The sequence below is a fragment of the Trichechus manatus genome, unplaced genomic scaffold (assembly GCF_000243295.1).
Source record: "Trichechus manatus latirostris isolate Lorelei unplaced genomic scaffold, TriManLat1.0 scaffold00209, whole genome shotgun sequence".
NCBI classification, from domain to species: Eukaryota; Metazoa; Chordata; class Mammalia; order Sirenia; family Trichechidae; genus Trichechus; species Trichechus manatus.
In genome coordinates, this window is record NW_004444145.1 from 2,691,896 (window position 1) to 2,712,983 (window position 21,088).

The 21,088-nt window shown below is 47.4% G+C and overlaps 1 protein-coding gene across 1 annotated transcript; it reads right to left on the minus strand.

Moving 5' to 3' along the window:
- Positions 1–1,501: 1,501 nt before the first annotated feature.
- On the minus strand, positions 1,502–20,415 carry POU6F1 (POU class 6 homeobox 1). The gene is made up of 10 exons (XM_023742416.1): positions 19,853–20,415; positions 18,132–18,327; positions 14,246–14,367; positions 13,187–13,412; positions 12,398–12,648; positions 11,591–11,719; positions 10,482–10,685; positions 3,315–3,456; positions 2,624–2,792; positions 1,502–1,878 (listed from the first exon to the last, which is right to left on the minus strand). The coding sequence occupies exons 1-10, from the start codon at positions 19,898–19,900 to the stop codon at positions 1,533–1,535; spliced, it is 1,833 nt and encodes a 610-aa protein (XP_023598184.1). The 5' UTR covers positions 19,901–20,415; the 3' UTR covers positions 1,502–1,532.
- Between the last annotated feature and the right edge of the window lie 673 nt (positions 20,416–21,088).

Below are 21,088 nucleotides of genomic sequence, written 5' to 3' on the forward strand. Positions count from 1 at the left end.
AGTTCTAGGGACTGCCCAGCCATAGTCAGGTTGGGAAACTGACTTAGCAGCTTAGATGAGATGCCAACCCCCAATGTACCATAGCTACCACCTCTAGAGCCAAAATCCTTGCTGATACGGCAGTATTCTTGATTTGCAGGAGCACTGAGGAGACTTCTTACACACAACATACATGGTCTAAGACTCTGAACAAAATAAGATTTCTTCTTATCCAAGTATCCAAGGTTTAAGATTACGAAGAAAATTAGAGTTAAGTTGTCTTCCACCAGAGACCTTCCTGGGCTGCTATCAACTCTTTCTGGATGTTGTCCTTTCCACCAGGGCCTTGCTGTCTGGTTTATTGTTTAATCTGCTCCTTCTGAGAAGGCCCCAGTACTGGGCTGGAGGTGGATGTGGGGATGAGAGAAAATCAGCATTCCTGTCTTCATTTTTCTCCAGAGTTGCTGTTTGCTTGGGCAGTGGGATTTTTGAGGTTACAAGTTCTCTTACCTGCACCCTTTTAGTAGGGGAGATGGCCAGGGACAGGATTAGATTAAAATCTGTGAAGATGGCCCTATTTACTAAATTCCCGACCTGTGTGCAGCAGACCAAGGTCAACCCCAGGACAACTAGAGTTCACTACTGCCTGCTCCCAATGTGGGTTTAAAAAAGAAAAGGCTCTGCCTTAGTGCAATTTCCCCCAGAGGAGCCAGGGAGAGGTGGGCGAGGTCAAATGTTCTGGTCCCACGGCTGCAGGAACCTTAACCGTGAGGTCAAGGCAGACCCTGAATCTGATCTTCAACATACGACATTTTTCTGGATTTTGTCTCTTGGGTGCTTTCAGGGGGGCAGTGTAGAGGTGTGGGGAGGGGGCAGAAGGGGGCACTTGCCCCAGGGTGCAAGTCCAAGGGGGAGTCAGACAAGGTGCGGAATGACATTCTGAGGTGTCACAAATACGAAAGGTGCCTGACTGAGGCAGCTGGACAAGGAGGATAAGGTGTTTCTGCTTTCATCTTGAAATTGGGAGTAGGCGGTGCAATTTAGAGACTGCCTCTGGGTGCTCATTACCCTCACTACACCTCTGGCGCAGTGTGCCCTCAAGCAAAGGAGGGGAAGATATGAGGCTGTGGTTCCGCTGGATGAGCTGCCTATACCTGCCACATTAATACAGAGGAGCAGAGGAGAAGAGCGGCTGGGAAGAGAATGCCATCAAAAACTGCTACAGCCCTGCTCCAAAGAAGGGAGTTTCTGGTTCCATCCAGAATTCACCCTTCAAAAACCACGTTAGCAAAGTGCTTCTCCAGTGACACCATCAATGCCCTTCCTGGATGTGACCAGCCCAGAGCCTGGAGCTCTCAGGAGGAGCCCTCTGCCCTCCCCACGGTGTAGGGTATGAGGGGAAGAGGAGGAGGCATCTGACACACATGCACAGAGAGTGGAGTCTCACGACCCAGGACAAGCACAGCTGCATGTGGCAAAATGACAGGTGCTGTCACGGCTAGGCGCCACAGGAAACGTACAAAGTGCTGCAACACAGGGCTGGGGGCTGAGCCCTAAGGGATCTGAAAGACATTTAGCTTGCTGGTGTTCTTGAGTGTCTGGCGCCGATTGCAGAACCAGACCCGAACGACCTCACGGTCATAGTTGAGCTCCTTAGCAATTTCGGTGATCTCCTGGCCTGTGGGCAGTGGATTCTTCTCGAAGTAGGCATTGAGAGCCTCTATGGCCTGGGGGGTAAAGGAGGTGCGGCGTTTGCGTTTCTTGGAGGGCTCACCTCCCACAAACTCCATCAGGTTCTGCTGGCCTTCCTGGTTCCGGAGTTCGGCCTCATTCAGCCACTTCTCCAGCACCGGCTTTAGCTTCTGAGCACTCTTGGGTGTGATGTCCAGCTTCTCAAACCTGTGGGCAACCCAAGCCCAGGAAGGGACAGTGAGAGTGTCTCAGTCCCTTCAGCAATCTCCCACCCAGGTGTAAGTGCCATCCTCAAGGGACCACTGCTCCTCTCAGGGCTCATGAGCCCTCACCCATTGTTCCCCCTACACTCCACCAAGAACCCCCAGTTCGACTAAGCCCAGACTCCTCTGACTCTCCTGTATACCAGGTCATAATAGGGAGCCATTCCCCTAGCCTCAGTTCAGTAGTGTGATGATAATAATGCAACTCATTTTTAAACAATCACCCCAAAAGTTTTACACCGAAATGAGTGAAGTCCATCAAGGAGTCATCTTGAGAGGCCACCCAGAGATGGCAAATGGATGTCATGAGTGCTACCCTCCTCCAAGTGCACTGTCACAGCACATCACTAACAGTCAATCTCGTAGTAGGGGCTTCTCTTTCTGTCTGAGTCCAGATGAGACTACAGAACTCCCGACATGATTCCTGAATGGCTTAGGGTCTTGGGTTTCCCAAAGAAGTACAGAGAAATGCTCAGGATTGGAGGATAAGCTTCAGGGAGCCCCTAGAAAGACTAGGTTGGTCTTTGGCTACTCCAGGTGTTCATGTCTACTCTTAGGACAGTCCTTATCTGGAAGAAGGCAGGAGTAAGAGAGCATATGGAAGGGGGCTGGATGTCTGGTTCCTCAGGAGTGCCCAGCGGCACCAGGTGCAAGCAGGCCTAGGCCTGGTCCAAGGCCACCTTACTCACCGGCAGATGGCTGACTGGCTGTAGGCTGGGCCTTCCGTCGCAGTGAGAGCCTGACCCACCTGCGTCTGTGTGAGGCCCAGGGAAAGCCGCCGGATCTTAAAGTTCTTGGCAAACTCCCGGATCTCTTCTAAGTTGATTCCATCCTCATCCAGACTTGGGGTATGCGGCTCTAGGCCAGAGGAAGGGACCAGGGGTGAGAGTGTAAGGTGGGAATCATCACTGCATACCTGGCCCATAGATTTGGTCTGGTGTAATAGTGAGGGATGAGGGCCTTGGCAAAAAGCTCTCTGCATCCTTCAGACCTTCATCACCCCTGCCCCAGGACAAACAACACCTGGGGGTAGGGCGCTTGGAACAACCACGGGCTAGGGCTCTATCTGCAAGTTCTTTCAGTTCTAATTGCCTGCCCTCCCCCACCCCCCTGTTCCTGGCCCCAAGCACTCAGGTTGGCCACCCACATTCCTCAAATACTGGGTGAAAGAGCAAAGCAAAGACAGCCCATGGCTTGGCCTCTCAGAAAAGCACACAGGTAGCCAGCTAAGCAGCCTGCACCATCATCATGTCCAGCCAGAATCCACCTCAACAGGAATGGGAATGAGAAAGCTAACTCCTGGCACTGGGCCTCTGCCCTTCCCCTTTGCCCCAAAAATGCCTCCCCCTTCTCCACACTCCTCCTCCAGGATCCACTTACTGGACACGAGCTGGCTGACGGTAGGGGTCTCTGAGCAGGTAATTGGGATGGGAGCACAGGCAGATGGCTTGGCTGTTGGGGCTGGGCTGGCAATGACCACAGTGGGCTGGGGCACCCCTGGTGTGGGCTGGATGGGCTGCACCTATGAGAAAAGAGCCAACAAGCCCCTGCAGCCCACTTGTCCGGCTCAGAGAGCTGGATTCCCTGGGTGGACCAGAGGCAGGGCATGAAATCCTCACTCAGCACACTCCCACCTGTGCCCCATCAAATGGCAAGGCTGGACGCTGATTATCAACACCCACCCAGCAATGACCTTCTAAGTAAGCACAGCAACATGTCCAACCAAGCTTGAGCCTTGCTACCACCTGTGACCCAGGCAGGTCAGAGGCTCAGAAAGGTTTAATACACTTGACCAAAGTCCAAACAACTGTCCACTCCTGTGATAACTCTTCTCAAATCTCTGCCCTCAGAGAAACCAGAACCTGATTCTACAGCTTGCCAGGCCCCAAATGTCCATTACTAGGGAACTAGGGAAATGACTTCTGGGGCCTCCCAGAATGAGATACTGGTCAGCTGCTCAAAAGAATAAGGTATATCTCTTAACTGCTGACATGGAAAATCTCTGTGTTATGTGAAAAAATGTAATGTTCAAAGCAATTTTTATGGACTAAATCCTTTAAGATATATATATAAATTTACAGAAAAAAAATTTTGGAGGCTTATAAAGCAAGCTGTTAACAGAAGTAATCTCTGAGGGTGGAATTAGAGGGGATTTTTACTTTTTACATTACATGTAATGTTGGAATTTTTATAACAAATCGTATTATTTTTGTAATCAGGAGAAACTGTAACTATATGAAATTAGTATTTTTCGTATTATAAAAAAAAAAGCTCCCTAGGAAGTACAGGTTCCTCTAGGGGGGTCCTATTCCCCAGATTCTACCTTCTGGTAGTTTTCAAGTCTACTTCTTCTTCATCCCCAGGGCCTTTGCCTTAGTTCAGAGATAGTCTCTTGCCTGAACTGTTGAAACTGCCTCCTAACAGGTGATGGTGAGAGCATTGGTGGTTCAGTGGTAGAATTCTCATCTTCCATGAGGAGACCTAGGTTTGATCCCTGACCAATGTACCTCATACGCAGCTACCACCCGTCAGCGGTGGTTTGCGTGTTGCTATAATGCTGAACAGGTTTCAGTGGAGCTTCCAGACTAAGACAAATTAGGAAGAAAGGCCTGGCAATCTACTTCTGAAAATCGGCCAATGAAAATCCTATGGATCACAACGGTCCAATTCACAATCAGTCATGAGGATGGCATTTTGTTCCATTGTGCATGGGGTCGCCATGAGTCGGGGGCCAATATGATGGCAGCTAACAACAATAACAGGTGATGAGAGCTCAAGTCTTACTAGCGCAATCTAGTTCCTAGTTATGCCTGGATAACAAAGGCATTTTTTTTTTTAATGCAAATCTGACTTTCCCTGCTAAAAATTTTTCAGTGGCTCCCTTCTACCTAATAATACCAAAAAAAAAAATCTGTTGCTGTCGATTCTGACTCATAGCAACCTTACAGGACAGAATAGAACTGCCCCACAGCGTTTCTAAGGAGCAGCTGGTGGATTCGAACTGCTGACCTTTTTTGGTTAGCAGCCGTAGCTCTTAACCACTGCACTACCAGGGCTCTGCCACCTAATAATAGCAATAACAATAAGAGCTACCACTCACCACTGGTAAGGCAATTAACACTGTCTAGTATGCAGAGGAGGCCCTGGGTGGTGCAAATAGTTAAGCACTCTACTACTGGTTTAAAGGTTGGCGATCTGCTTCAGAAAGGTCACAGACTTGAAAACCCTATGGAGTAGTTCTATGCACACATGGGGTTGCCATGAGTTGGAAGTGACTCGATTCACAGGCAACTGACAACAACAGTACACAGAAAGCACTTGGACATTCATAACAACCTTCTGAAGTTGCTGCTCTTCTAATCCGCATTTTACAGAGAAGGCTAAGAGGTTATTCACAAAGCTCAAAGCAGCATACCACATTTGAGAACCAATGGCTTCAACATTACCTGGGAACTTGTTAGAAATGCAAATTCTTGGGCCCCACTCTAGATCTACTGAATAAGAAACTCTGGGGGTGGGACTTGGGAATCTGTGTTCCAACAAGCCCTCCAGAGTGTGCAGTTTCTGATGCACACTCAAGTTTGACAGCCACTGCCCTAGCACATTACACTTCTAGCAATTCCCTAAAGGTGGAACGCTCTCACGTCTAACTCTGCCCAGGCCTTTATAAATACTGTTGCCTCTGTCTGGAATTCCCTTTCTTCCACTTTTCTCTTTAGATTAATTAGTTCAATGTTCCCTCTCTATGAAGCCTTGCCCGGTTAGACCCTGCAGTCTGTCGAGAGCTCTCTTCTCTGGGTTCCCAAAGCACCTTGTTCATGCCCCTATCATAGTCTTTGAAGTCCCTGGGTGGTGCAAACAGTTAACAGGCTCAGCTGCTAACTGAAAGGTTGGAGATTTGAGCCCACCCAGAGCACCTTGGAAAAAAGTCCCAGTGATCTACTTCCGAAAAATTAGCCACTGAGCACAAGCACAGTTCTACTCTGACACACATGGGGTTGCCATGAGTTGGAGTCAACTCGAGGGCAATGGTAATCATAGTCTTTGTCAAACTGATTTGTAATTGTCTCCAACACTGGGCTACCTAAGTCTAGGGGGCAAAAAAAAAAACCCATTGCCGTTGAGTCAATTCCGACTCATAGTGACCCTATAGGTCAGAGTAGAACTGCCCCATAGGGTTTCCAAGGAGCATCTGGGGGATTCAAACCACTGACCTTTTGGTTAACAGTCATAGCTCTTAACCACCGTGCCACCAGGGCTCCAAGGCTAAAAAGGATGTCTTATTTATCTCTGTATCTTCAGCAGCTGAAATAAATAGTCTTGTTAGTTCTTAGGTGCCGTCCAGTCAGCTCCAACTCATAGCGACTCTATGTACAACAGAACAAGAAACCGCTCATTCCTGCGCCATCCTCACAATCTGAGACCATTGTTGCAGCCACTGTGTCAGGCCATCTTATTAAGGGTCTTCCTCTTTTTCTCTGACCCTCCACTTTACTAAACATGACGTCCTTCTCCTGATAACACGTCCAAAGTATGTGAGACAAAGTCTCGCCATCCTCACTTCTAAGGAGCATTCTGGTTGTACTTCTTCCGAGACAGATTTGTTCGTTCTTCTGGCATTCCATGGTATAGTCAATATTCTTCACCAACACCATAATTCAAACGCATAAATTCTTCTTCAGTCTTCCTTATTCATTATCCAGCTTTTGCTTGTATAGGAGACAGTCGAAAATACCATGGCTTGGGTCAAGCGCACCTTAGTCCTCGTAGTGACATCTTTGCTTTTTAACACTTTAAAGAGATCTTCTGCAGCAGTTTGCCTAATGCAATGTGTTTGATTTCTTGACTGCTGCTTCCATGAGCATTGATTGTAGATCCAAGTAAAATGAAATCCTTGACAACTTCAGTCTTTTCTTCTGTTTATCATGATGTTGCTTACTGGTCCAGTTGTGAGGATTTTTGTTTTCTTTACGTTGAGGTGTAATCTATATTGAAGGCTGTAGTCTTTGATCTTCATCAGTAAGTACCTCAAGTCCTCTTCACTTTCAGCAAGCAAGGTTGTGTCATCTGCATATCAAAGGCTGTTAATGAGTCTTCCTCCAATCCTGATGCCCTGTTATTTTTCATATAGTGCAGCTTCTAGGATTATTTGCTCAGCATACAGACCGAATAAGTATGGTGAAAGATACCACCCTGATGCACACCTTTCTGGTTTTAATCATGAAGTATCCCCTTGTTCTGTTTGAACGACTGCTTCTTGATCTATGTATAGGTTCTGCACATGAACACAATTAAGTGTTCTGGAATTCTCATTCTTTGCAATGTTATCCATAATTTGTTATGATCCACACAGTCAAATGTCTTTGCATAGTCAATAAAACACAGGTAAACATCTTTCTGGTATTCTCTGCTTTCAGCCAAGATCCATCTGACATTAGCAGTGATATCCCTGGTTCCATGTCCTCTCCTGAATCCGGCTTGAATTTCCGGCAATTCCCTGTTGACATACTGCTGCAACTGTTTTTGAATTATCTTCAGCAAATTTTACTTGCATATGATATAATGATATTGTCCAATAATTTCCACACTCTGTTGGATCACCTTTCTTTGGAATGAGCACAAATATGGATCTCTTCCAGTTAGTTGGCTAGGTAGCTATCTTCCAAATTTCTTGGCATAGATGAGTGAGCGCTTCCAGCGTTGCATCTGTTTGTTGAAACATCTCAATTGGTATTCCATCAATTCCTGGAGTCTTGTTTTTTGCCAATGCCTTCAGTGCAGCTTTTACTTCTTCCTTCAGTACCATTGGTTCTTGATCATACACTATCTCCTAAAATGGCTGAACATCAACAATTCTTTTTGGTGCAGTGACTCTGTGTATTCCTTCCATCTTCTTTTGCTGCTTCCTGCATTGTTCAATATTTTGCCCATAGAATCCTTCAATATTACAACTTGATGCTTGAATATTTTTTTCAGTTCTTTCAGCTTGAGAAATGCCAAGTGTGTTCTTCCCTTTTGGTTTTCTAACTCCAGGTCTTTGCACATTTCATTATAATACTTTACTTTGTCTTCTCAAGCTGCCCTTTGAAATCTTCTATTCAGCTCTTTTAGTTCACCATATCTTCCATTTGCTTTAGCTACTCTACATTCAAGAGCAAGTTTCAGAGTCTCTTCTGACATTTATTTTGGTCTTTTCTTTCTTTCCTGTCTTTTTAATGACCTTTTGCTTTCTTCATGTATGATGTCCTTGATGTTATCCCACAACTTGCCTGGTCTTCAGTCATTAGTGTTCAATGCGTCCAATGTGTTCTTGAGATGGTCTTTAAATTCAGGTGGGATATACTCAAGGTTATACTTTGGCTCTCGTGGACTTGTCTTAATTTTCTTCAGCTTCAACTTGAACTAGCATATGAGCAGTTATGGTCTGTTCCACAGTCAGCCCCTGGCCTTGTTCTGACTAATGATATTGAGCTTCTCCATCTTCTTTCCACAGATGTAGTTTATTGGATTCCTGTGTATTCCATCCAGTGAAGTCCACATGTATAGTCACTATTTACATTGTTGGAAAATAGGTATTTGCAATGAATTAGTTGTTGGTCTTGCAAAATTCTATCATGAGATCTCTGGAGTCATTTCTGTCACCAAGGCCATATTTTCCTACTACTGATCCTTCTTCTTTGTTTTTAACTTTCACATCCAATCACCAGTAATTATTAATGCATCTTGATTGCATGTTTGATCAATTTCAGATTGCAGAAACGTAAAAATCTTCAGTTTCTTCATCTTTGGCATTAGTGGTTGGGGGTAAATTTGAATAATAGTCATATTAACTGGTCTTCCTCGTAGGCGTATATTATCCTATCATTGACAGTGCTGTACTTCAGAATAGATCTTGAAATGTTCTTTTTGATGATGAATGTGACGCCACTCCTCTTCAATTTGTCATTCCTGGCATAGTAGACCATATGATTGTCTGAATCAAAATGGCCAATACCAGTCCATTTCAGCTCATTAATGCCTAGAGTATTGATTTTTATGTGTACCATTTTCTTTTTGACAACTTCTAATTTTCCTAGATTCATAGTTCATACATTCCACGTTCTGATTATTAATGGATATTTGCAGCTGTTTCTTCTCATTTTGAGTTGTGTCACATCAGCAAATGAAGGTCCCGAAAGCTTGACTCCAGGTCATTAAGGTCAACCGTACTTTGAGGAAGCAGCTCTTTTCCAGTCGTATTTTGAGTGTTGTCTTAGGCTGGGTTCTCTAGAGAAGCAAAACTAGTAAAGCGTACATATATCTATATATATATAGAGAGAGAGAGAGATTTATATCAAGGAAATGGCTCACGAGGTTGTAAAGGCTGTAAAGTCCCAAGTCGGTGGGTCAGGAAAGAGGCTTCTCCTGATTCACATAGCTGCAGGGGCTGACAAACCCAAGATTGGCAGACTGGAGAGCAGGGCTGTTGCTCACACACTGTGAAGATCAACAAATCCCAAGATTGGCAGGCAAGACTGCAGATAAGCTACTAGCTCAGGTTCTAAGAACTACAGGTCAGATGAACAGCAGCCAGCTGCAGGATCCAGAAAAAGCAAAAGCCCAAGCAAGGAGAGAAGGAAGAGCTAGGTGGTAGAGGGCGGAGAGATGAAGGCTGAGGGGGACCGTGAGCCACCACAGGCGCCACCTCTGCCAGTACCAACTCACAGCAGATCCCATCATGGGGGTGATCATGTATCAAATCTCAACACGAAAGTGATCAAAATATTATATGACTGCCAAAACACTGAGAATCGTGGCCCAGCCAAGTTGACACACAAACTTAACCATCACAAGTGTCTTCCAACCTGAGGGGCTCATTCTCCGGCACTGGTATCGGATAATGTTCTGCTGCTGTTCCTAAGGTTTTCACTGGCCAATATTTTTTGTTTTTTTTTAGAAGCAGATTGCCAGGTCCTTCTTCCTAGTCTGTTTTAGTCTGGAAACTCTGCTAAAACCTGTCCACTGTGGGTGACCCTACTGGTATCTGAAATACCAGTGGCATAGCTTCCAGCATCACAGCAACGTGCAAGCCACCACAGTACAACAAACTGACAAATGGTGGTATAGTAGGCACCCAAAAAACGCTCCTAGAATTAACAAATAAATGAATAATCAAAGCAACAGTGCTGAGTGAAGGGGTGGGGGGGGGGTGAAGGGTGAAGAGGAAGGGGTAAAACTAACCTCCAAGGCTCTCTTCCTACAGTTTGTTCACCTGGAGCTGACCCAGGCCATCTACCTTGACCACCACACCCCTGGCCTCCTCAGAACGGCACTGACCTCTGAGCATGCATATACATGTTTTTGTTGTGTGTGGGTGCGGGGTGGGGTGCTATTTCCCTGGGCAGAGCATGTGTGGACTCACGTGGGTCTTCTACCCGGGATCTCCCTTCACTTTTAGGAGGTGCCCTGCTCTCTCAGAGACCTCAAAAATGTCCTCCTTCCCAGAAGCCTGAAGAGAAGCAGCCTGTGCCAGACGGCATTGCGTGCCCCCCACCCCGGCCCTTGTACCTCACTCTTAGCTGGGGACTCAGGTGTGCTTGACTTCCGGAAAGTTGAGGGTGGAGGCAGGGGGCTGCTGGCCAGGGTCGCAATCACCTGGCCCTGGGCATTCAACAACAGCTGGGGGGTCACGGCCTGGACCTGCAGGCTTTGGGCTGGTGCTGGGGCTGCCATGCTAGCTGAGTTCACTACCCACGGAAGTGTTCCAATAACCTGGGAGAAGATAAGGTAGGGACCTCAGGAGTGAAGGCAGGATTCTGCTCCACCCCAATCCCAAATCCCCACACTGGCATGAGGAAAGACCAACTTGGGTAAATCACCTAACCCCTCTGGACTATAGTCAGGGAAGAGCAACTCTGGCTAATCTTTCAGGCCAGGCCTGCCATCCCAGAAAGGCTGAGGTGAGTCTAGTCACATCACTTTCCTCATCAATAAAGTGAAGGGTTCACACTCTAGGGGCTGCTTCCTTCATTCTATCTCCAGAGCTGTAGTGGAGCAAAAACAGGTCTGGATGTGGATTCAGGCAGAACTGGGGGCAAATTCTTGCTCTGCCCCATTTTAGCTGCGTGGTTTAATTGCTCTGAACCTCAGCCTTCTCCCCTGTAAAATGAGAATAAAAATCTCCATCTAATAGAGATGTACTCAAAATGAAGTGAGACATGGAACAACCAGAATGCAATTAACGCGAATGTTGACACATGGTGAAAAATGTAACTAATGTCACTGAATAACTTGTGTATAAATTGTCAAATGGGAACCTAATTTGCTGTGTAAACTTTTGCCAAAAACACAATGAAATATAATTAAAAGAAAAAAAGTTAAAAAAAAAAACAAAAAACCAAAGTGAAACAACGTATGAGAAAGCACCTAGTATAGAGCCTGGCCACAAAGTGGGGGGGTGGGGCTCCATAAATAAGCCCTCCCAACTAGAGTGAGTTCCTCGAGGGCAGGGTGGTGGCTGCGTCCCTGCTTGGCCTCAGCATCGGCAGAGAGCCGCCACACAGGAGATGTGAACAGCAGCTTGACCCCAGTTTCTATGATGCTCACCCAAAGTCCCAGCCCCCTCCTGGCCAGCCTCTCCACAGCCCCACTTCTCACCCCTGGCTTTGACCACTTGCCTGTCCCTGAGCATTGGTAAGGATCTGGCTGCTGATCCCCGGCATGCTGGAAATGGCGTTGGCAATGACTGGAGTTGTAGTGAGGGAGCCCAGGATCTGGGTCTGTCCCCCGAGGGAGGCAGCGCTGATCTGTGGGTGGAGGAAGAGCCATGCTTAGAAGCCAAGGAGCAGGAAAGAACTCAAGGCAGAGGGAAGAGGACTGAGGGCACTACGGTGGGGAGATATGCATGCTGGTCAGATGTGAATGTGGGCTGCAGGCCCATGTCTGCCAGCGGAATAGTATCCAGAGCTTGGGGCTGTCGGTGGTCAGCAGGGATGAATGGGACTATGGTCAGGCAAGAGAAACTCTGGCTAATCTTTCAGGCTGGGCCTGTGAGGTTGGAAGGGCCAGCTCAGAAAGGCTGCTATGAGTCTAGTCACTTCTCATAGCTCTCACTTTCAAGTCAGGAGCCACACTGGACATTTAGATACCAACCAAGGGGCTGTGAGTCTCCGACTGCACTTTAGTGGCAGCTCACAAGTCAGCAACCCCCAGACATCATCCCACCCTTCAAGGTTGGTCCAGTGGTTCAGTTCTGGAGGATGTGCTCAGACCTCTTGGCAGAGGTTGCCTGCCTTTGTCTGGGATGGGCAGCTGCAAGGAGAAGGCCTCAGAGGGAGCCCATCTCTGCTGAAGGATTGGAAAAGGGCCATATTCAGAGAGCTAGTCCTCTGCCTCCTTCCTCCCCTTTGGGAAGGGTCAGTTCCACCCTTGGACCAAGATTCAGTCCATCCCTGCTCCAGCCCTAAGTGAGGGCAACAGCTTACGATTCCTGGGCTAAACGCGAAGCCTGCAGGCTGGATGGTGATCTGTGGAGGGGTGTCCCCTGGCTTGGAGGTGGGGGCAGCAGTGGCAGCAGTGGGCTGCGGTAGAATGGTAGGCGTAGTCTGCAGCAGCGGCTGGGCCTGGAACAGCGGCTGGGGCTGGGCTGGTGGCCGGGGCTGGGCTGGCGAGGAGGCCTGTACTGATGGGGCAGCTTGTACAGGTGCCGGGAGAGCGGTGTTCAGCACGGCAGCTGCTATGGAGCAAGGCAAAGACAGAGGTGCTCAAATGCCTGGCCACAGTCCAGAGCAGCTTCAATCCCAAGGGATCTGGCACCAGAATCGAAGGGGTTGGGGGCAATGGGGCATGGAGGGCAGGCAGCAACGATTCCCTTGATCCTTGAAGGGGGTGGCACATGTCAACATCTCGCATCCCCTCTCCCTTGGGCCTGCAGATGTGTAGGTTCAAGAACCAGACGTTGACTCTTCTTGCAGTCCTTCTCAGGAGGCTGGTCATGAGGTGAACTCTGGCATGGGGAAGTGGGGCAGTCTCAGACAGTTGCCTGAAGTACAAGAGGCCTGCTGGCCAGCATGGCATCCTGGCCTAGAGTCCCAAGGTGGTGCAGAGGCTCTGTGGCTGGGCGCCTGGGACACTGGATCCAGACTCCAGGGCTGTTGCCCCTGGTGGGCCACAGATTCTGAGTCCAACATGGCAAGCATGGCAAGCACGCGTGCAGGGATGGTGGTGTAGGGTGGTGGGGGGCCTGGTGCAGTCCTGGGGAGAGTTGCTGTTACCTTGGAGACCAGCTAAAGGTGGCTTGAAAACTCCCCCCGTAGGAGAAGCAGCGGTCAGTCCTGGGAGGGCAGCCACGGTTGCTGTAGGAATTGTCCACACGGCCAGCCCCTGCTGACCAGCCACTTGACCTGCAATACTGATGGGGATAAGAAGAGGTTGAGTAACTGCCCCTGCTGGAACCATAACTCCTGTCAGAACTGTGGCTAAGTTTTCCTGAGTCAAGACCTGCAAAAGCAAACAAGATTTCAAAAAGAAAAGAAAAAATAAAAAATCAACATTGACAGCGCAAACACGGGGTCTCTCAGACCCAGCTGAGCACAAACAAACCATTCTGAGGGCAGTGGGTAAAAGGCAGCATGACAGTGGGGAAAGAGCCAAGTTCTAGCCGGAGGCCCAACCCTAAGGGGAGGCCTGGACTGGCCTATCCTGCCTTCAGAGAAGCAGCCCAAAATGGAGGACAGGGCCCAGCCAGTCTGTTGCCTCCCAAGCCTTTCCCAGTTCTTGCCCACAGGACCAATGCTTTGTGGTCAGGAAGAAGAGGGTGGAACCAAGTGGTCAAGGGCCTGCAGAGGCCTCTGAGAGGCTCTCATGGAGAATACCCTTGACTGGATGCCTTGGAGGTCTGTGTTTATAGCCAAAGCTCCCAGGGAACTCAGCAGGCCTGGGGGCTCTTGGAGGCTGCTTCTCACTGCACTGGGGCTGCTCCCTGGCTCTGAATGAGGACTCTGTGAACAATCCATTAATTCTTCCAGGCATCCAATGGAGGGGCTGACAAGGGTACTCACTCCTTTAGTCATTAGATAAACAGTAACTCCAGTGTCTGGAAAGAGTTAATGGAATTTCTATAATTATTGCTGGACCCAAGGAGATTACCTGGCAAATACAGATCCACTTTTCCAAGTGGGCCTGAGCTGGGGCAGTGGAGAGGTCAGGGGTGCCTAATAGGAGATTCCCTCCCTCAAGCCACAGCCCCTTCCCTGTCCTGACATGACATTCCAAGATCCCACGCCTTTTACTCCTGCCACTGCCCTCTGTCCAACTCGCTGGATGGCTCTTACCTGGGGGGCAGATTGTACAGCCAGTGGTGTCAGGGTCTGCGATGCCTGAGGCTGGCTTGGAGCTTGGCTGAAGGTGGCAACAGCAGGGGCAGGACTTGGAGGGATCCCCGGGAGTGACTTCACTTCACGTGGCATTGAGAGAAAGAAGGACATCATGGAGTGAGCCTGATGTGAGTGGAGGGGGCACTGGAGTAGAACATCTTATCTATAGCTTGAAGGGGTAACATTCTGCCCCTCACTGTATTTCTGCATAAGTCCCCAACTGACTGATTGCTGGCCTTCCCTGGCCCATGAGGCAGCTTCCCAAATGCTACTGGTAGTGAAAACAGAAGCCCAGAGAACCTGTGCCAGACCTGGAAGATAAGCCACCCTCTTCCCACATCTACATGAAGAAAATGTAGGCCTCTGTACAGTTGGGTATCAGTCTCCTCATTTCCTGGCATTGGGTCTGTAGGACACTGTGACCTATCACATTATCAGGTAGAAGGGCCTGAACCGAAGATATGTCAGGGAGGAAGGGGGCTGGAATCAGTAAGAACAGCTTCCCTTGGCTCATGCAGCAACAGGGTCATTGTTCAACTTTAGGCATCTTACCACCCCACCTTTGGGGTACTTTTTGGATACAGGTAGGTACTGGCTTGGGGAAGGACAGGAATTCCTGCAGGGAAAATTCCTGGAGAAGACAGTCCCTGAAAATGGAAAATTGGACACGTCTTTGCTACACTGTGAGATCACAAAGACCCTCCAGGTAAGCTGGCTTTTCTGTGCCATTCCTTGAGGTCTAAGTCAAGATGAGCAGCTTCTGTGAGCTTCTAAAGGAACTTCTGGTGAACTGGAGCTTTCCTTTCCTTTCCTTTCAAGTTATAGCCTCCTCTTGCTACCTTGGACTATTCAGGTATAGGGTGTGCCTACCAGGAAACCTCTTCACTGCCTCACAACAATGAGAAGGGTTATTATTTAATATACAGTGAGACATTAAAAGGAGTCTAGGTATTGGGTGATGTGTGTTGGATCAGATCAGTGGCTTCTGACTGGGCATAGATTTGTAGGCCCTAACCTAGGCCTACTGAATCAGAATGTCCAAGAGTGAAAACCAGTAACCCTTTTCTTTTCTTTAAAGCTCCCATGTGATACAGTGCACAGCCAGGAGAGGAAACTAAATGACCTAAAGGTTCCTTCCAACCCTGCAGTCCTGCCCATGTTTTAATATGGAAAGGCACCAACCTAACTCGGTACTATACTGCTCATAGTATGTTATAATAAAATCCAGATCATTTAAGGAATTAAAGAGACAAGCAAGTAACAACAACAGCCCTTATAAAATACTAAGAGAAAATGAGACAGCAGATTTCTCTCCTCTGTGGAAGGGAGATACATGTCTAGGTATTAAAAAAGATTAGAAGAATATCAGAGAATAACCTGAACACATTTTAAAAACACTCTGCTTGACAAAATGCAATAACACATAAAAAGTGAGAAAATGGGAGCATGATAAATATAAATGATAAAAGCTTACCATCTAAAGAAGTGAAATATTTATTAGGGTCTATTTCCAAAGGAGGACCACAAGGTACAAGGGTTTATATATATTTATGGCTTTTGTGGTATACTGCTGGCCTGCTTTTCAGAAAGACTGGGCCAATTTACAGAACCATCGGCAATGTACCTGTTTCTCCACAGCACCACCCCATTTAAGTTTTATCATTTTTAATTTATTTTTCTGGTTTAACAGGAACATGGTACCTTAAAGCCAATTAATTTTCCTCTCATCGACAGCAAAAGATTTTATATTTTTGTATGATAATGTCCTGTGTAAACAAGTTCTCTTCAAAAGGAATTTGAGTGGACTACACCTATGGATTGCAATGGTCCAATCCTGTTGTGCATGGGGTTGCCCCACAAGTTGGGGGCTGACTTGATGGCATCTAACAACACATCCCAAATAAAAAAAAAAAAAAAATCGTAAAGAACCAGTACAAAGACATTCAAATTGGAACTGTTTATGACAGTAAAAAACTGGCAATGGCCAAAAACAGAATGGAGAAACAAACTGTGGGTGTATCAGGTGTGTGAACCTATGTCAATAAAGAAAATAAGAAATTGAGTACATGAAATAATATGGTGGTAGGTATCATACTAAGTAGTGTATCCTCAGTGTTCACAACAATAAGTATATATATATTTGTGACACGTACTGGATGGTAATTTAATGACACAAATCACTGCATTCTTTTTTCATCCTGAAAAAGTTTCTGTTATTTAGTTTTGTTTTAATAAGGAAACTCTCCTTAATATTGCATACCTAGAAAGGTTCCATCAGAGCACTGTTGCTCTGATGGAACAATCTTTCTGTCAGCTTCTTAGGAATTACCATCAAAATACTTCTATTACCTGCTTGACAATGACTAAAATTCCTTTACAAAGAATAAGTGTTTCATGAAAGGCTTAAATACACAAGCCCCGAGAAGAAGATGCATACTGCCACAAACACTCAGGTAAGGTGTAAATAATTGATTTAGGACTCATTTCTGAGAGCAGGTTTGGATAAAGAGAAGAATTAAGGAGAAAAGGACACTGGGCACCAAAATATATACAATATGGAAGATGGATAAAAGGATGGCAGAGGAAGAGGAGCATTGTGGATAAACCTGGGAAAAGTCCCAAATTTTCTGAAAAGGGCCATGCTGAATGGAAAGGGTGGCAGAGATGTAGAATCCTTATCCTCCCTGCCTGCTCTCCAGGGAACTGCCCCTTGGGAGCAGGTGAAAATCCATCCTAACCTCAACATGGTAGCAGAGCATTTCCAGGCTAGGGAAAAATGGTCATGTTTCTTGTCTTTCCTTTATTCAAAAGTGGGAAAAAATAACCCTGGCTAGTAGGTCCCCCAAATGAATCTGCATGCTGATTTGCAGGTAGAGCAAGTAATGTGACGTCTTGCAGGTTTCTTGTTAAGGAGTTGCTGTTTCCCTGAAGCTTGTCTGTTTTTATCTGCTCTCTTCTTGGCTCCTCCTCTTGGCCCACCCCTCCAGCACAGATCTCCAGCCTGGTGAAGGGGTGAACTATGGTGGAAAACAAGTGGAGATGAATCATGGCAGGTTCTGCGGGAACTGGCAAGGGATGCCCAAGGCTTCCTGCAGAAAGAAATGTCTACTTGGCAGGGTGTTAACCAGGAAAGTCAATGAGATGGTGTCCCATGGCCTGAGAGCAATGCTTCATTCTACAGCCCAGCCTCTAGGGCTGTCTCACAGCTGTACTGCAGGTAACCAGGAGAGACAATGTGGATGGGTCAGCCACATCCATCACGCTCACACCCTAAGGTCATCTTTGGAATAGGATAACACCTATAAGTCCCCCAGGCTTGGCTCATGCCAGCCCAGTTAGGAGTAGGAAGCTGGGATTCTACAAGTTCTTACCTAACCTGCATCCTTAATCTGAGGTAGGTAAGATGTCCTCCTATCTCCAGCTCCTGGGACCTCCCAGCTCTGCTACAAAAAGGACTGAGTTGAAAGAGCAGGCAGGATCCTGAAAGATCTAGGTTCTCTCTGGATTGGGCCTGAGGGTCTGGCTTAGACTTAGAAGCCCTCTGAGATTGATTTGATCCCCTAAGCTGAGGCCTGCCACTCTCCTCCCACCTCACCCTGACCCTTTGTAGTTTAGGCCTAGAAGTGACTGAAACTAGAAATAAATTTCCAGGGATAAGGAGTACAGAATATCTCTGGCAGCTGACCAGAAGTACAGGCTTTGGCCAGAGGGTCTGTCCACTAGACAAGAAGACAACAAAAACCTAAAGCCACCTGGGCCCCCAAGGCTCATGCTGGCTCCCCATGGTGATCACAGGGAGGGGACTCAGGTAGAGCAATGGCAGATGGGAGCAATGGCCTCGTACCAGTCGCCTCTGCAGAGAGGTCTGGGTTGTCTGGCCCAGCTTCACCTGTAGGTTCACTGGCTTTGGCAGGGCCTCTACTCTGAGAGTCCTGGGTGGCCACACCCTCCAGGCCTTTGCCCTCCTCCTCAGCAGGGAGCTGGGCATCCACTCCAACTTCCAGCACTCGGATAGTCTCGTGGCCTGACATCACGATGACCTGCAAGCAGAGGACAGGGGACACTGCTGGAGGGAGGGGCTGATATAGCCCCAGGGGCCAGAGCTCTGGGTATGGTTGAGGGAGAGAGGAGAGGGAACTTTGGGAGATGCAGACCTCATGTCGAGAGGACTGTGTGCTCTATGAGAAGTCCAGATCCTGGGGCAGCCTGCAGCTCCCTGATTCCAGGGAAGGAGCTGCTAAAAGAAGCAGGCCCTGGTGATGGGGAGAAGGGTCCAACACAAGCTGGAAAAAGTGCCACAGGGCCAAACCGCTTGGGGATATTTCTATTCGCTCCCTCTCCTGGACTCAGTTCAGGGAGTGGTAAATGGCCCATCCCATAATCTAGCAAGGATATCCTCTTGGTTGCTAGGCTCCTGGAGTGTGGCCATGAGGGCCCCTGACACAGTATCCACAGCTTAAGTTGGGCCAGGAAGCAAATCCTTTCTACTTCCCTTGAAACCATCTGGAAATTTCCAAAGATCAAGGAGTAGAATATGCATTCTCCATAACGCTGAGTAACTTTTTAAAGCCCTTGTGATCCTTTATTTCCAAAATTCTGGGGTAAAGGGCCAGGATTTCCCAGAAAGCTCACTTCCTGAAACAAGGGTCAGGACTCCTGAATGAAGACATAGCCTCTCCCTCCCCACCCCACCCCACCCCCTCCTGGACTGGAGCTTTATGTCTCAGGCCTGTAAGCCTGCACCCCAGTCATGCCATCTGCCATGGGCATGCTCAGACCTCAAGGGGCTCCTCCATGCATAAGTGAGGCAGACGGTCTTTGAGCCTCCCCTAAAAGCTTGGTCTTTCCTTGCTGAAATGTCCAGTACTTGGCTCCTACCCCCAGACTGAAATGCTTCCAGATGGGCAATTCAACGATCACAGACAAACTCTACACATTAAAAAGCTTTGCGTCAGGCCTCCCCTGCACTTGGCCCATGCCTGAAGCCATTCCCACACATGCTACTTAAGCCTGCAAATTGTATCCAGCCAGACTCTGCTGGAAAAAGTGACAGTGTGACCATAAGGGGAGCTCGAGTGAAATAAACCCCTTTAAAAGCAGTTCCCTTTCTGACTCAAACTTGACTTATAGGAGACTTCACTCCAATTATATTTTAATCTTTTTTCTCCTTTTTAAAATTATGTAACAAATAGTCATTGCAGAAAAATTAGAAAATATATAAACAAGAAAAAAAAGTATATTACCTGACGTTCACACCTTGCCCCATGTAAACTTATATATTCATGCATTTTAATTTCATTTTTTGAAGTCACATTTAAATTCATGCATTTCATTTTTTAAAGTCAGAGCTTAAATCCCCAAACTAAGCCCCTGAGAAACCCTAGCTGGCATCCACAGCCCCTGAGAAATCCTAGCTGGACAGGCGAAGTGGCCGTGAGTCTTGGTAAGAAATAAACAGTAGGGGGTGCTGTGGAATCTGCCTCCCATTCCCACGCACCTTGGCCCATCAGGGATATGACACCTTTTTCATCCCCCACCCCTGCCTCCTCCAGCCCCAGAAGATACCTGTTCATTGACAGTCAGAGATGCATCTGGCCCGGTTCCAGGGTCCATGGTCACTCGTCAGGGTGGGAAGGAGGTTGGCCCACACCTAGCACATCCTGTGGAATGGGATGGGATGGGAAAAGCAAAGGCTGATGTGACAAAGTTATACAATTCCCAGACCATCAAGAAATAGAGAAATGGTGGAAGGAGGGAGAAGCCAGCTTCTACCAAGAGTATCTGTAGAAGTAAAGGAAAGTGGATTCTAAGAACTTAAAACTAAAGTGTCTCATTTCCTACAGCATCCCAGAGAGTCTACATGCAGGAGGAACCAGGAACATGTGCTTGGGGTCACAAGAAGAGAAGCCCAGGCATCTGTCCCTGAGGGTTCCCCAGTCCAATGGGAGAGAGCACACCCAGCAGAACCCAAGGTGAATCTGACCCAGACACTCAGAAACTCAGACACAGCTAAGGAGGACTGTGGATATCAGAGTGCTTCTCAGAGAAGTCTGGGCAGACTTCCTGGAAGAGATCGTAAAGATGGGAATGAATTAAAACAGTGGTCTCAAATGTGCATGAGCATCACATGGAGGGGCATTTATTAAAAATGTAGATCTCCAGATTCCCCCCATCCCCAACTACCAGAGATTCTGATTCAGCAAGTGGGTCCCACAGAATCAACTCCCAGGTTATTCTATGGAAGTGGCCCAAGGACCATACTGGCCCATAACACAGGATGCCGATCAACATCCCAGATGGTTGAGCATCCTGCCACGTGCAGTGAGGACAGGTTGTTTGGCTGGAACCACAAACCACAGAGTCATAAGAAATGAAGTAATAAAGGGGGCAAATAAGTTTAGACACTTATATAGGAAAGAAGGCAACTAACATTTATTTCAGGTGACTGCTAGCTAAAAGGTTGGCAGTTCGAAGCCTCAGGAGACCTGGCAATCTGCTTCTGAAAGGTTACAGCCTTGAAAACCCTATGGAGCAGTTCTACTCTGCCCACATGGAGTTGCCATGAGTTGGAATCCACTCGATGGCAACTAACAACTATCTGGTAAGCATTCATGTGTTTATTATTCGGGCCAGATTTCTATGTGTGTGTCATGGGTTGAATAGTGATCCCTAGAAAAATATATGTTGAAGTCTTAATCCTTGGAATCTCAGAATGTAATCTTATTTGGAAATAGGATTGTTGCAGGTATAATTAGGTTAAGATGAGACCATTAAGGCAGGCCCTAATCTCTTTATGACTAG

Excerpts from the sequence above, each read along its gene's own strand:
- POU6F1 (XM_023742416.1), bottom strand. The coding sequence starts at position 19,900 with ATGGACCCTGGAACCGGGCCAGATGCATCTCTGACTGTCAATGAACAG. Across the intron at positions 11,720-12,397 it reads TCGCGTTTAGCCCAGGAATC|ATCAGCGCTGCCTCCCTCGG; the intron begins GTAAGCTGTTGC and ends CTCCACCCACAG. Across the intron at positions 10,686-11,590 it reads TTACCAATGCTCAGGGACAG|GTTATTGGAACACTTCCGTG; the intron begins GCAAGTGGTCAA and ends ATCTTCTCCCAG.